At 49.6% G+C, this 14,299-nt stretch overlaps 1 protein-coding gene across 1 annotated transcript; it reads right to left on the reverse strand.

Annotated features, from left to right (window-relative positions):
- Positions 1 to 336: 336 nt before the first annotated feature.
- ERRFI1 (ERBB receptor feedback inhibitor 1) lies at positions 337 to 14,130 on the reverse strand. The gene is made up of 4 exons (XM_086715566.1): positions 13,963 to 14,130; positions 4,067 to 4,258; positions 3,878 to 3,954; positions 337 to 2,987 (listed from the first exon to the last, which is right to left on the reverse strand). Exons 2-4 carry the CDS (start codon positions 4,186 to 4,188, stop codon positions 1,804 to 1,806), a joined length of 1,383 nt encoding a protein of 460 aa, XP_086571692.1. The 5' UTR covers positions 4,189 to 4,258; positions 13,963 to 14,130; the 3' UTR covers positions 337 to 1,803.
- Positions 14,131 to 14,299: the final 169 nt, after the last annotated feature.

Below are 14,299 nucleotides of genomic sequence, written 5' to 3' on the forward strand. Positions count from 1 at the left end.
TCCAGTTTGTACCTACGCCCGTTTCTTCTGTACGTTCCCCTTGACGGGGGAGCCCCTCCCTAGGCAGGACCTGCTTTGACAGGGACACCCCAGCATCTGCCCCTTGCTCCCTTTCTGAACTGTTAAAGGGAAATACGGACGCCCAGCCGTCTTCACTGTGCATTCGTATAATATTGAACATTAATTGCTCAAGTTACTTTCATTTTAGGGACCAACCATAAATTTCAAGCATTTATGAGGCTGCAAAAAAACTTTCCCTTGTGCTTAAAGACGGTAATGGCTGTGAACGTACTGGAGACATCAACTTTTATAGAAGAGCTTAGGCAAGAAACGCGGTTAACGGTGTCATAAATAGTATTATAACTTTATTAAAATGGAAAGACAATATTCAAAATAATGCAACAAAAATGAATAAAATCCTTTGTCCAACACTGTACACATAATGCAGAAATCAGTGCATTTTTCTAAAGCATGTCTCAACCTTCATGTAGTTCATACTAAAATATAAGCTTTAAATAGCTCAAATATTCAGCAGTTTGAATTGTAAACAGCTTGTTTAACTGTTAAGAGAACATTGCAGTAATGTACCTCCGTTAGTGAGCACCTTCTCTTTCGTGCTTGTCTACACAAGATACATGCATCGAAGCACGCGGGTGTCTGAGCGCAGGCTGCGGGTCTCACCGAATCCAAAGGAAGCGGCAGCCGGGAGGGTCTCCAAAGCGGAGCGACGCGGACGTGGCCTGTGGCATTAAAACACACTGCGCTACTGGGCAAAAGCGTTTTACGTGGAAGGCACACCACCCCCAGTAAATACTGAACGGGAACCAGCAACACAAGGCCAGCTTGTGCTGTCCATGTTCATTCACACAGTCTACGGAAACCGACACGGAAACACAACACAGGCCCCCCCAGGGACTCTGTCACGTGGCCGGTGGTTTCACGATCGCTTCAACGGGACGCCCGGAGCCCTGGCGACCGGTCTGCTGGTCCAGGGGAGTCTAACGCGGTGCCCCTGTGGCTGCGAGGCGCATGCCAGACTGGGCCACCATGGCGGGCAGAACAGAGCAGGGACCGTAAGGAGAACGGACGTGCGAATTCTGTTAGCTTCGCATCTTTCGAGAAGCAGGGCACATGTGGCTGCCAGATACGCTGCTGTCCTCCCTGGAATGAAACGGAAGGAGCCGGGTCTTGGGGTGACTTTCAGGCTGGGCAGGCAGAGCCTCGGCAGGGACTGCGCCCTGCCCTGGGGGACAAAGGCTGCTTGCAAAGTTTAAAGGAGAACATCACAGGGTCCAGGAGCCTGAATGCTTCAAAGTTACTAAACTAAAAAAAAAAAAAAAAAAATTTTTTTTTTTTTTTTAAATGATTCTGATCTAAACAATACTGTTTTCTTCCATTCGCTCAATTTTCAGTCAGGAGTTGCCCCCCAGCTTTTACCATCTTGAATATATATTACTCTAAGGTAGCAACTAATTGGTTACCCTGCAGTTACGGTCTACGGTTACAGCACGAGTTTCTACACAGGCCTATAATGTATGCACATGTCCAAGGTTCCCCAGCCTTCCCTGCCTGCCCGCCCACTTTTAAATTACGGACCGGAACAGACTTTTCTCCAACGCCGGCACGATCGGGGATTCTCGGCCCGAAATCGCCCCGCGACCGCCCCTACCCTTTCTAAGACGGAGGGTTCAGCTGTTCTGTTCTGCAATCCGAGACCTCTTCCTGCGAACCTCAACCGGCCTGGAGGGCGGCTGGGGAGCCACTCGCTCCCACGGAACCCCCGCTGACCCGCGACGCCGAAGCCTAAGGAGAAACCACGTAGGACGAGTGTTTACGCCTCACGTGGCCCCCCAGGTCCAGTCTTGTCTTGGAGTCCAGCTTTTCTGCGGCCGAGGCTGTACCGCGGTCAGCAGACAGCGGCTGGGTGTGGGTGCTTGAGTTTGTTTCCTCTGCTTCCCGGAAAAACTTTTCAAACTTGTCCAGGTACGGCGGTCTCTCAGGTAGTAGGTAATAGTGTGTCGAGCTCACCTTCTTCCCGTTTTCGATGACGGGCAGGATGCAGGGAGCCTTACTGGCAGACCCTTCGCTGTTCTGTCTCTGCAGAGCTTTGCTGCTCACGTACTTGGGGTCAGGGGCAAAGCTCTGCGTGGGGGGCATGACCCCATTGAGGTAAGACGGAAGGCTTTTGGGGCTTGGCGTGCGGGAGTTACTCCGTGATAACGGTTCTCTCGGTGGTACCTTGGGAGGCCGGTCTTCGTCGCTGTAGGTGCTGGAAGTGACTTCCGCCGACCACCTTCTGTAATCTGGCTTCACGGGCCGAGGAGGAATGGGGACCCTGGGGGGCACCTCGGGTTTGTCTTCGTCGGAGTTCGGAGAAGCTCTGTGGATGTAGCTGGATATCCTGATGGCCGGCTTGTTGAAGGATCCAGCTGGTCCCGAATGAGACCTTCTTAATCTCCGGTGGGTCTGAGGCAGAGGAGGATTTGAATTTTGCACACCTCCATTCTGCTCAGGCGCCTGGCTGAGATCTGCCGCGGAGACAGCTGGGGTATCAAAATACGCGTAGTTGATCTGTCCACACCCACGGAAGCTTCGCCTGCCAGGAACATCATATTTGAAGCCAGAAAGCGTACAGTCTTCCAAGAGGAAGTCCGTGTCCGAGCTGGTTAGGAACTCGACCTCGCAGTCTGTCTCGTCCAGAGAGAGGTCTTCGGAGATGGGCAGTGGCGGGAGGGGCCGGGAACCGCGTTCACAGAGGGCCGTGCAGGGGAAGGGGGAAGGGGGGCTCTTTATGGGTGTGAGCGGAGGGGGAGAAGCACACACGCCGTTCACCGAGAGTTTCCTAAAACCACACGCGACTCGCTCCTCTTCCCGCGGTCCCGGGTGCTCGCCCGGGGGAATGATAAGAGGGGCCAAGCTGGGCTTCTGGGAGGGGCCGTGCTCTGCAAAGTGGCTGCCGCTCCTTGGCGCGGACGTCGCAGCGCGCCCTGGAATGCACGAGACAGAGGTTAGCCAAAGAGCCGCCGTGCCCTCCCCAGCCGCCCGGGCTCCGGCAGCTTTCTGCTGGGGTATCCGACGCTCGGTCGCGGCAATCCCGAGGACACCCAGGCGACGGCCACAGGTGTAATTAGAGGCCAGAAGATTGCTAATGCACATGATCTGGTTCAAAGAACAAATTATCTCTTCTATCTTCCTTGGCCGTGTGCACGGTGCACACCCACACATCCCGGGCAGGTCTGGTGACGTGCGCAAAATTCGCAGAAGGGAGCAGCATATAATTTACGTGAATACCACACCACACCGGCCTAGCCATTTAAGAGACGCGACAATACGAGGCACGCAGGCTGTGAGGGAGATAAGACCGGGTCCTCACGGTTGGAGCCGTCACGGCATTAGGAGAGTGTGGACCTGCCCGCGATGCGCTACGCGCTCTTGACAAAAATCTAAGGACCACAGCGGTCACGTCACAAGCACCAGACAGCAGAGAACACCCTCGCAAGTGTTCATCCACACGTACACTCCCTGATCTCCCTCACACGGGGATCCAACACCAGTAATAAAGGGGAGGGATCTGGCCCAAGGTCTCCACAAGTTAAACATGGAACAGAGCCGGGCTTAGAACCCGCGGACTGTGAACGACGGCGCTTCTGCACCCAGGTCGTCAGGGCATCAGTGAGTCAGGGTGAAGGCAGGGAGGCTGAGGGCCCAACGCGTTCTCTTCAGAACCTGCCGCCACTAGGGGTCAGGCTACTGCTGGAAATAGTTCAGGTGGCTTCCTCGCTTAAAAGTCACCCCGGAGGATGCACCAGCACCATCCCCACTGTCAACTTCCCCTTGAAGCACCAGCTCCCTCCCCGTGGAGTTTCAGGACACGTACCAAGAGATGTGAGGTGCTCCTGGGCCGAAGAGTTGAGGCTGTAGGCCATGGTTATCGGGTCGATGTTCAAAAAGTGACTGAAAGGGAAGGAAAAACACCTTGATCGTGAGTGAGTAGCCACCATATTCTCGGTCTTGTTTTAAAATCACAGGCTGGGAGATTCCAGGGGACGTTCCGTCCCGCACTCACTTTTCAAACTCGCTGCGGCCGCCCCAGCAGGCCCTCACGGTCCTTAAGGCTTGGCCATCGTGCAGGAATCCGGTTTTCAACGGGACTCGAATCTCCTGGGCAGCAACTCCTGCTGTGGACATTGTGCCTTACTCTGGAGGTCTCTCACTGGGGACGCCTAGGGATCTGTCACCAACCAGCAGCTCGAGGTCCCTAGGGGTGGGGATGACAAAAAGACGAGAGAATAAACAATTCCAAAATACCCACACTAGCTAGTACCAGAGAACTTCAGGGGATGCCGGGCAGAAAAACGTAGTGACAGGCGTTCATTCAATTCCGACATCTTCGCATGAGCGAATTCTCACTTCTCATGATGGTACTTAAATGGAGACATTAAGAACAATTTTGGGGGGAAATACTAATCAAAGCTTTGAAACGTTTTCAGCAAAGTGAGCTATAATGTACGATGGGCAACAGTGGACTCCCACTGCGGCCAGACAGCTACACAGTACATCGCGCTCACCTGTCCCCAGCATGCAGTTCTCTAACTTCCCATCCGACCTTCCAGGGTGCGGAGGTCACGGCCATGGGGCTCGCCGTCCCCCCAGCCAACAAAGCGATCTCAGAAATTACTGCGTTCAGTACTGCAGCTCGAACGTTCACTAAAACCCAGAGCTTCGACAGAACGAGAGATCCTACTGCGGCCCCAGGTTACCCCCCTGACTGGCAGCTGTCTACAGGCTGTATTTCAGGCTTGGCCCCAGGAGGACAAATTCTCCAGGTACTGCCTGTTTTGAGAATAAAGAAAGAGTTCCAGGTGAAGATACTAATTTCCATTATCCTGTAAAAATCAAGTTCTGCAAGGCCACTAGCTTTGTCGGAGGACTGGACAGCTTCCTCCTCCCTCTAGAAAGACAAACTTAAAGGCACATTCTTCACATTCTTCTGCACGAAGTGCCTGGGGATCCGAGTCTTGCCTCGCTGCAAGGCAAGGATTACAGAGGTGAAGCAGGCGCCTTTTCCTCAATCTAGTAGTGCCTCAGTGTGAGGGCCCTCATCCTTGTCAGATGGCCAGTGTCTGCGGTCCCCCAGGCCCCACACCCTCTTTCTAGAAGGGTTCGTTAGCATCCATCTCCGCTTTCTTCAGATATTCATGTTTGCTTATAGCCAGTCGAGACTTTTTCTTGTAGACACTAGGACGCAATGTGTCAACTCTCTGTGCAACACCGACCCCCTCTGGGATGTGCACAGCCACCTGGCGAGGCCTTCCCATTCTCTCACCAAGCAGGTGTGCGCCCCCTGAGAGCCGGGTGGTGTGCCAAGGACCCAGGGTGACTCAGATGAGCGAAACATCCGCGGTGGAGGGTGGAGGGGGTACACGGGCCATTTTGTTGTTGTTGTATGGACAAATCTGTCACCTGCTAGACTGCAAGTCCAGGAAAGAGGCTGGGTCCCGATCATCACTACCTGGAACACCGGAAGTGTTCAAGAGGTGAATGCTCGCTGGACGATTACTACCCGACCCCATCTGACTTTTACCATCGTCAGCATCCAATGTCTACAATGAATAAAGCACAGTCTTTTTTTTTTTTTTTTTTAGCTACAGAGCTAAAACATAGTCTACGAGTGTTTACCGTTTGGTTTTCACACAAAAGGAAATGGAGAGCCAGCAGCAAAGTTTCAGGGACAAAGTGCAGATGGGTCCTGGTCACTGATCCTCACCTTTTTACCCTCCTAAAGTCAGCTGCCTCGATACGTTAGGCAGAGACTTAAATAGGTTTCAAACATTATTTCAAAGAGTCAAGCATCCTTTTTCTGTGATCCGTTGCTCAAAGATACAGGATGAAGAACAGGGGGAAAAAAACCACCACCCGCCATTTAAGAAATCTAAGTTAGTGGTAGGTCGTCTTTTGATTTGTCATTTTTGGTCTTTAGAGGATTGAAATCAAACACGTTGTGTTCTTACCTCACCTGGATTAAGGAAATCTACAAAAAAATTTTTTTGAAAGCCCATTTTTAGAAAACACTGCTTGGGGCTCCCTCCAGGCACCTGGCCTGTAGGTATGTGGCGCTTTCCCCCAGCGCCCCGCAAGCTGGGGCAAGACCACGGGGCAAGCATCCAGGGTGATGTAAAAACGAAAGGCCAGATAGGAAGAAGAATATGGTATTTAAGTAGTTTGAAAGCACACGTTTGGAGATCACTCATCCAGATTACAGGAAAATGCTGCGGGGGATTCTGGAGGCCCAACCCCCACCTGTCTGCAGGCCAGCGAGTGCTCTCGTAATTACTGTGTGTCAGCCTCCTAATGCCATCTAAATCTTAGCTTTCAACAGAATGATTGTGTAACTATCGCCTCTGCTGGAATGGCCTCGGAATTCTAAACTCACATTTCAGTGGCCCCTTAAAATTTCGTATACGTTCTCGAAAGTTATTTTTTATTCATTGTTCCCATCACCGACATGTTAGCTTTCTTAAGCAAAAAATTTTTTTAGTATAAAAAGAATTGTGTTCACTAAGCCAGCTCACTTCTGACCACAATAGTGTCTTTGTGTATTCATAGAAGGTGACCCTGCCTCCACATTTCAATGGGGAATTGTGAATGGGCCATGTTATGAAACTGTCCGGACTTCCTACTTGCTGCTCGGAGAAGCGAGCTTCGTGTTCTCTTTTGGAAAATAACTTCCAACTGCAGACTCGGGAAGGGGGACGTGCCGTAGGTTTGGGAGCAAGCGTTTCCTGCGTGTTCCTGGGGCAGCCGGCGGAGGCAGGAAGCCACCTCTTCCCCGCCTCCCTCCGAACTCCGAACTCCCCAAGCCTTCCATATGCACTCCTCCTAGGGGAAGATCAGCCAGGTCAACGTCAAGTCAAAAAGAAACACCACTGAGCCAGTGTTTCGAATCTTGTTCCAGTGTGACTGTCAAACTAAGTCTACCTGACAATTCATTAGGCAGCAACGGCAGAAACACGCGTACGTGTGCAGATCAGAGTCTCTAAGTACAAGATGGCATTCTTGGACGAAACACAAAGTAGGAAGGAGAACGTGCACGCAGGCAGCGCGGTGTAGGACGGGGCCTAAATGACCTCGGGTGTAAGAACTTTCCTAAAATCCATCAACTAGTCAGTTAAATAGCAATCCCAGATATGAACGACTTTTTCTTATTAACATCACTTTTTTAAAAAACTTCAAGACAAAATATAATATCCCCTAAAACCATCTGTTTCCTGCGGCAGCCCTCCCTCTATTTTCTCTCCTCGCAACCCTCGCCCCCCCCCCCCCCCCCCCCAGTTTTGATCCACTGCGATGGCTCCAAGTCTACCAGACAGCTCCTCCCTCTCCTGAATCTCCACTCCAGCCCCGGCTCAAGCTTCCACTTTGCATTTCCTATTGTCTGGTGATTATCTTTCCACTTGGACGGTCCTCTGGCATCTGCAACTCTACAGACCGAACTCCTGTCACTTACTTCACACCCCATCCCCCTTCCCAAACCAGTTCGGGGTCTGCGAGGATCGGAGGATCAAGCTTCCACAGGCACCACTCTTCACCTGAGTTACAGGTATACATTCAACGACCAAGTTCCATAGCCTATTTCTATGCAGCTTCTCAAACCCGTCTTCCTTCCGTTCACTGGAACCACACTGCCCTGCGTGTGAAAATACCTAATCCAGCCTACACACCAGGACCAGATCAATATTCCTGACCTGGAGCTCAAATTCAGATCTTCCACTGCTCAAAAATCTTCAAGGGCTTCTAAATCAAAGCCCTTCAGGTTATGGCCTTGAAAACAAGGCAGACCCTGACCCACCTTTTTCAAACTCCGGCTTCTGTCTTCCCCAAATCTGTTAGAATCCACCTTGTCCTTGGAGGCCATCTGTCACACCACCTTCTCCACTCACCACTTCCCTTCTGAAAAGCCACAGCGGGGTCTCCACTCTTGCGCCGTTTTGTGCCATGCCCTGACTCCTTACCCATCCTCCAAATCTTTTGGGACCCTCCCCGCACCTCCACTCCCGGGTAGATCCTGGTGTCATTCATTTCTAGTAAATATTTACTAAATCGATACTGAGAAAATACTAATCTCGTTTTTAAAAAAGTAATGACAGGACAGATTCACGTTTACTGTAAATCAGCAAACTAAGGGATAAACCTCCTGATAATAATGTAACAAGTTCAGGGAAGCAGCAGGCAAGGCATTTGCATTAAATTCATTTCCAAAACCTAAAATGGACCATTTGCAGACTGGTTTCTGTTACTGTATATTTACTTAAGCAACCAGGGAAGAGCTTTCTGAAAATAACGAATTTCACCTTCTCTTCCACACTCTTCCTTTTTGTACCTACTGTTTTTGTTGCTAAATTTAAGGTCACTTTCCTTAAAGAAAACAAAAAAGGCTACCACCACAGAGCATACATACATGCTTTATTAAGGTGAAATCACATGCCTTTAGCTTGAGGGAAGTCACTTCGAAAACGTTTTTTTTTTTTTAAACGAGGCTACCTTCAGAGGGTAACCTACATGTGTTTACCTTGCCACCAGATCTCATTAATAAATCTCAGAAGCAATCCACAAGAGGGGGAGGGGCACATTTTTGTCATACAACTCACCCAGTTCTGCCCAGTGCTTCCTTATTTAAAAGTGTGATGTAATTTCCTTCTCTCAATCTGGTTTGAGAACCTGATTTCTGTTTATTCAGGGTGATAAATGGGTCTTTTCAACCTTATTTAACAACTACCTACACGACTATTTCCTTACCAAGGGAGATAAAAGATAATCCTACTTAGAGCCAAAAATTTGTAAAAAGAAACTGATTTTGGAGCATGACAAATCCCATGATTTCGGATAAGCCAACCAAATAAACCAACATCTGCGTGTTTATCTTCAGTCTGAAAATGCCTAAAATAATCACCTTTCAGAACATTAAAAACAAAACAAAATCCATGACTTTTATTGTGATCAGTGTCTAAAGCACTAGCACCCAAGCTATTTGACACACTGAACATTTAGTTTAGCCGTTTTACAGAATTGTAACTTTTATTAGTAATACGAGAAACTTACTGATTCCATATTCATCGAACACATTCAGTGTTTACGACAGTTAGGGTGCTGCGTGATCTGAGTTTACTTACTAGCAAAGGACTCTTCACAATCAAAGGCCCTAACTCGGGCTTTTTCTCAGATTTCCCTTTAACAGACTGCAATTTGGACGAAGGGAGTGAAGGGGGAGGTTCAGAAATTTCCTTTGTGGTCCCCTGCTGTCACAGAAAGCATAAATGGCCTTCATAGCAAAAGCATAGAGAACTTAATGTCTTTTATATTAAGTTAATAAATAAAATGTAATTAGAATTCTCCTGCATGAATTCCAGGTAAGCGTGCCGGTTTCAGCAGCGATGGAGACGGTTCTACGTGGTGAGAGGAACATTCTGTCCCCTGCAGCTCCAGTCCTCACCTCTCTCCAGCGTGGGAGCACAGAACGACCCACTTGTAGGTGGTAAAAACTGAGGCAACAAGGAAAATAATTTATCTTCAGACTGCTGAAATCAAAGCTAAGTGACCTAATTTCTGGAATAATCCAGAGTATTTTCTAGCTGAGTATTTTAAGAAACGGCAAACTAACAAAAAACCTATTCGTTCCACTGCCATAGTCATCAATAGCCTTTTGATTCACTTAGTGTCCCACACAATCTTCGCGCAATGGCAGAAATGTACGAGAGCGGGGATAGTCTCTTGTCCTTTGTAACTCTTCCCTACAGAGTGCCCCGACCAGCAGCAATACACACACACACACACACACACACACACACACACACACACACACACACACACAGGATGGGAAAATATTATTCCTTTTAGACACACACATAGATTTCCAAATGGAAAAGATACGTGGGTTCTATTCTAATCTTAATGACAACGAGCACAATAGTCTAATGATGGGAAAGGAGTCTTTAAAACTTTAAATTTACTTAATGAGCACTGGAGTCACCCAATGGGTAACTCCAGATTGTTACAATGAACATAAAGCCAGTAAGAATAATAAACTCATCTGACAGGCATTGTTCTGGGTGATTTATATGTATAACTTATTTAATCTTCTCAACAACCGTGTGGGGCGGGTTACTACCATTACCTTCATTTACAGATGCGGGGCTGGAGGCACTTGAAGGTGAGTGAGTAACTTGCTCCAGGGTCATAGCTGGTGAGCTGTGGGGCTGACAGCTAAGCCAGGCTCTCACCACCACCACACCGCTGGGCCTCCACGCCCCTCAGGCTCTCCAGACTGGGAATAAGGTCTGACCCACTACAAGGCTCATGTTAAGGGTGGCTCAGGCAGACTGTCCTGGGGATTTGCTGCCTGGTACTAGTTTTTCTTGGGTAACCCGTGGACTCTGAAATTTCCTGTTTTACTTCACCTCCCTCAAATTCTCCTGTGAAAGTTATGAACTGCGCATCTGGCCTATGTATCCTCTAGAAGGGTGGGTGAAGGTATGACTCTTATATTCTGTGACCACTTCAAGCAGTTCTTTTGAAGCCCTCAATCTTTAATGATACACTGATGCCCCACCATTACATAACCCGTTACAACATGATATCTGGGATCACACGGATCTGTCTTTACCCATAAAAAGGGGATATTACAATATACCCAATGGGCCTCCTTTTAATATACTCTCCCAGCACAGATCCCAGCGATGGCATTATAATCAGGCTCTATTTTCAAATCTGGAACTTAATAACAGAATATCTTGTATTTGTAAAGCATGCTACAAATTACAAAGCACTTTCTGACACATTAGCTCACCTGATCCCCACAACATCCCTGGAAGAGGAGGCAGGGATGACACTGTCCATTTTGCGGATGAGGAAGTGAAAACATCTTCCTGTTCGCAGAAGGGCCATCGGGGCTCTTCTGCCCTATGACCCAGCACTTCCTGAGATCCTTCCAGGCCTCTCCTCTCCTCTCCTCTCCAAAGCATCTTCATTTTAGGCAACAACCTCCCTTCTCTTGCCAATGTTCTTGGGAAACTGATGCAGGAATGGCCGAGTGAAATGTATGAGACCTCATCACAAGTCAATCACAGAGATCAGAACTCCACTCACAGGGTTTCACTCACAAATTCTTAGGAAGCAAGGATGAATTATTTTCACAAGTCGTTATCAGATGCTTATTCTGGAGTAGATGCTATGCTAGTGAAGGAGACAGGGCCGCTGCCTGAGGAAGTCTCAACCTAATGAGGAGACAACCAGCAAGCAAGCAATTTCCGATTGTGATAACTTCCAAGGGAGGATCAGGAAGGGAGACCGGATGTACGCAGGCGGTTAGGGAAGACCTCTCTGAGGTGACTTTCTAAACTGAAATTTAAGGATGAAAAAGAGGCAGCCATGCGAGGAGTCAGAAGAGCATTCCAGGCACAGGGAAATGGTATTTTAAATAATCTCTAGCTGGTCAATTTCATGTTCTGTGGATCTTCAATAAAAGCTCTGGACAATGTCTTCTCATCCTTACCATCCTCCTGCTTCCTCTGTAATGCTGAACCATGACACTCTGCAGTGGACAAGGGCTAAAACTCACACAGCCAGAGGCCCGGGTTTGACAAATACACTCACTTAGGCCTGGAACACTGGTCTTTTAGTAGTGCTACCCAATTTGTCAGTATATGGAATTGGACTGAAGTCTCAACAATGACTCCAAATTGCAGAATCCTTTTCCCTTCTGAAACCTGAAGGCCACACTACCTTTTCCCTACCTTAAAGCAAATTCCTCTGTTCCGCTGGCAACTAACTTTCAGAACTCTGAAACTCACCAGTTTTATCCACCTTTCCAAAGTATGCATTTATGCTGTGTGGATAACGCCAGAAAAGCCACAACTGGATCTTGTTTATCTAGTGACCTAGTGAGTTATTCATTAGCTTGTACAAAGCATGGCCAAACACCAGCACCAAAAGATGCGAAAGGAATCCTGATGATGAGGTTCCAATTCAGATTTATTTAGATTAAAAGCAGAGCTGTTTCTCTGGCAGAGGGAGCCGATGACATTCAAATTCCTGGAATTACCCTTGGCACCACCTTCCCCTCCTCTGCTCACCTTTCTAAAGCAACCTGATGGTATGTAGACATTCAGGTCAGTTTCAAGCATGTTAGATTGTACCTGTAATTTAGGCAACTTGCTTTTAAAAGCTACCATTAGTATTAGCTGAAAGGGAGTATTATCTGGTTCAACCTCTGAGAAGCAGCAGTTAGGAGTTGTTTTCACACAAAAACTCAAGTCTACAGTATAATTAAACCTCACGGTAAGAGGGACCAGGATCTATTGTGAACTGAAAGGAGGAAAAACAATTCACTCAAACAGTAATTTTACCTATCTGTTGAAAATATGAATAATTCAGACATTTCATAATAGCCATAAAGAGATCTGCTTTCCACCCTTATCAGTGACTGGTCCAATCCTGCTGAGCTTTAAGACGTAAAATGTGCTTTCATGCAATTAGTTATCAACCATCAACTATGCGCAAGCCTGCGTGAGATAGAAGCCGTACAAGGAAGAGTTCCTGCCCTGAAGGAGTTTACAGTCTAATATATGTTAGGTTATAAATGCTTAGTCCAGGACCTTAGCACCTATCAGCCAGTACCCACGAAACACACAGGTGAAAACAAGCCTGTGTGAAATGAGGAGAATGACAAAAGAGTGTCTGAAGTTCAGGCTAAAACCTGTATGTATTTCTCTCCAGATCTGCTAATACCTGGAGGAGATGGGACTATGCTATTTGATAACATACTGGTAACCAATCATAGCACCATTAACAAGAAACCAAATTTTATTCTGTCTCAGCAAAATTTGGTCATTTAGTGAAATGGGTACCCGGCCTCCTCCTGTCTGGTCTGTTTAGGCAAAACCTCGCTTAAAACTGTAATTATGGGGGGGGGGGGAGGGAGGCAAGACTTGGTATGGTGAACTTAGATATTTCAGTATTCTCAGCAAACATACACCCTTTGCATTCTTACACATTTATAAAAGTTGAAAACCGTGCAGAACACTGTTCTTCAGAAAAAGAAGAAGAAAAGGCATTTTAACCTCACCTTTCTTCACCTCTGACAGTTGCTTAGAAACCAGTCCGGCCCTACCTGTGTTGCAGGTGTACCTCAAGTCACCAACACATCTCTTTTACAGCTACAGTCTATTCTGACTGCACTTGAGTTTATGACTAACAATCTATTCATATTTTTTATCAGGGAAGAGACTGGTTTCTTTCAAGCAGTGACGAAATCCTAATAAAGACCTAGCAAGCACCAATACAGCACCAATCATGGTTAAGAAGTCATTTCATTTGTACGAGGCTGTGATACACATACACACACACACACACACACACACACACACACGCACGCGCGCGCAGGAACACCCACCGAGCACTCACGTTCCGAACCCAGAACCCTGCGCTCCCCGTTCCTTCGGAAGCAGAATTCAGAGCAAAGGACCACGATTCCGAGACAGGCGGAGGGGGGCTCGGAACTACTCCGCGGGGTTCAAGGACCCCGGCCGGGGACGACAGCCACCGTCTCCGAAGAGCGCGAGCAGGGGGACCGCGGGGCCGGCCATCCCCCAGCACAGCGTCCGGGACGCGACGGACGGGCACACGGCGCGCGCAGGGGGAGCGCAGCCCCATTGTGGAAGGAGGACGCCGAGGCCGCCGCTCCCGCAGCCCCGGCCCCCACGCAGCGCCCCCGGGCCGGCCCCTCCCCCCGGCCGGCCGGCCGTCGGTCCCGGGAGACTCCGCGTCGCGGCGACCCACTCGGCGCCCCGGGGACCCGCCCAGAGTCCGGAGCCGCCCGCAGCCCCGCGCAGGGGCCCGGCGGGGCGGGGGCGTGGGGCGGCACCGCCCTCCCTTCCCCTCCCCACCCCCAGCCCGCAGGCCCCTTACCCCCGCGGAGCCGCCGCTGCCCCACGGCGCCCTCCCGCGCATGTCCGTCCCGGCTGGCTCAGCGCCGCGGGCTCAGGGGCCCGGACACCGCGCAGGCGCCTCGCCGCTCTCTGGCCGCCGCTCCCCGCTCGCGCTCCCCGCTCGCACTCGGCCGCCGTCGGCGCGGCTGCCGACGCCGCATTATATAGCAAGTGGCGGGGCCGTGACGTCGACGCTCGGCGCCCCACCTCCCCCGCGCGGCCAATCGGGGCCGTGCGCCGCTTAAAGGGGCGATGCCGCGGCTCAGGCGCTGGCGCGGGGTCCACCGGCGTCGCGCGGCCCGGCGCCGCCGCCGCCT

The sequence above is a fragment of the Puma concolor genome, chromosome C1 (genome assembly GCF_028749965.1).
Source record: "Puma concolor isolate L17-30 chromosome C1, mPumCon1.1.hap2, whole genome shotgun sequence".
Taxonomy (NCBI): Eukaryota; Metazoa; Chordata; class Mammalia; order Carnivora; family Felidae; genus Puma; species Puma concolor.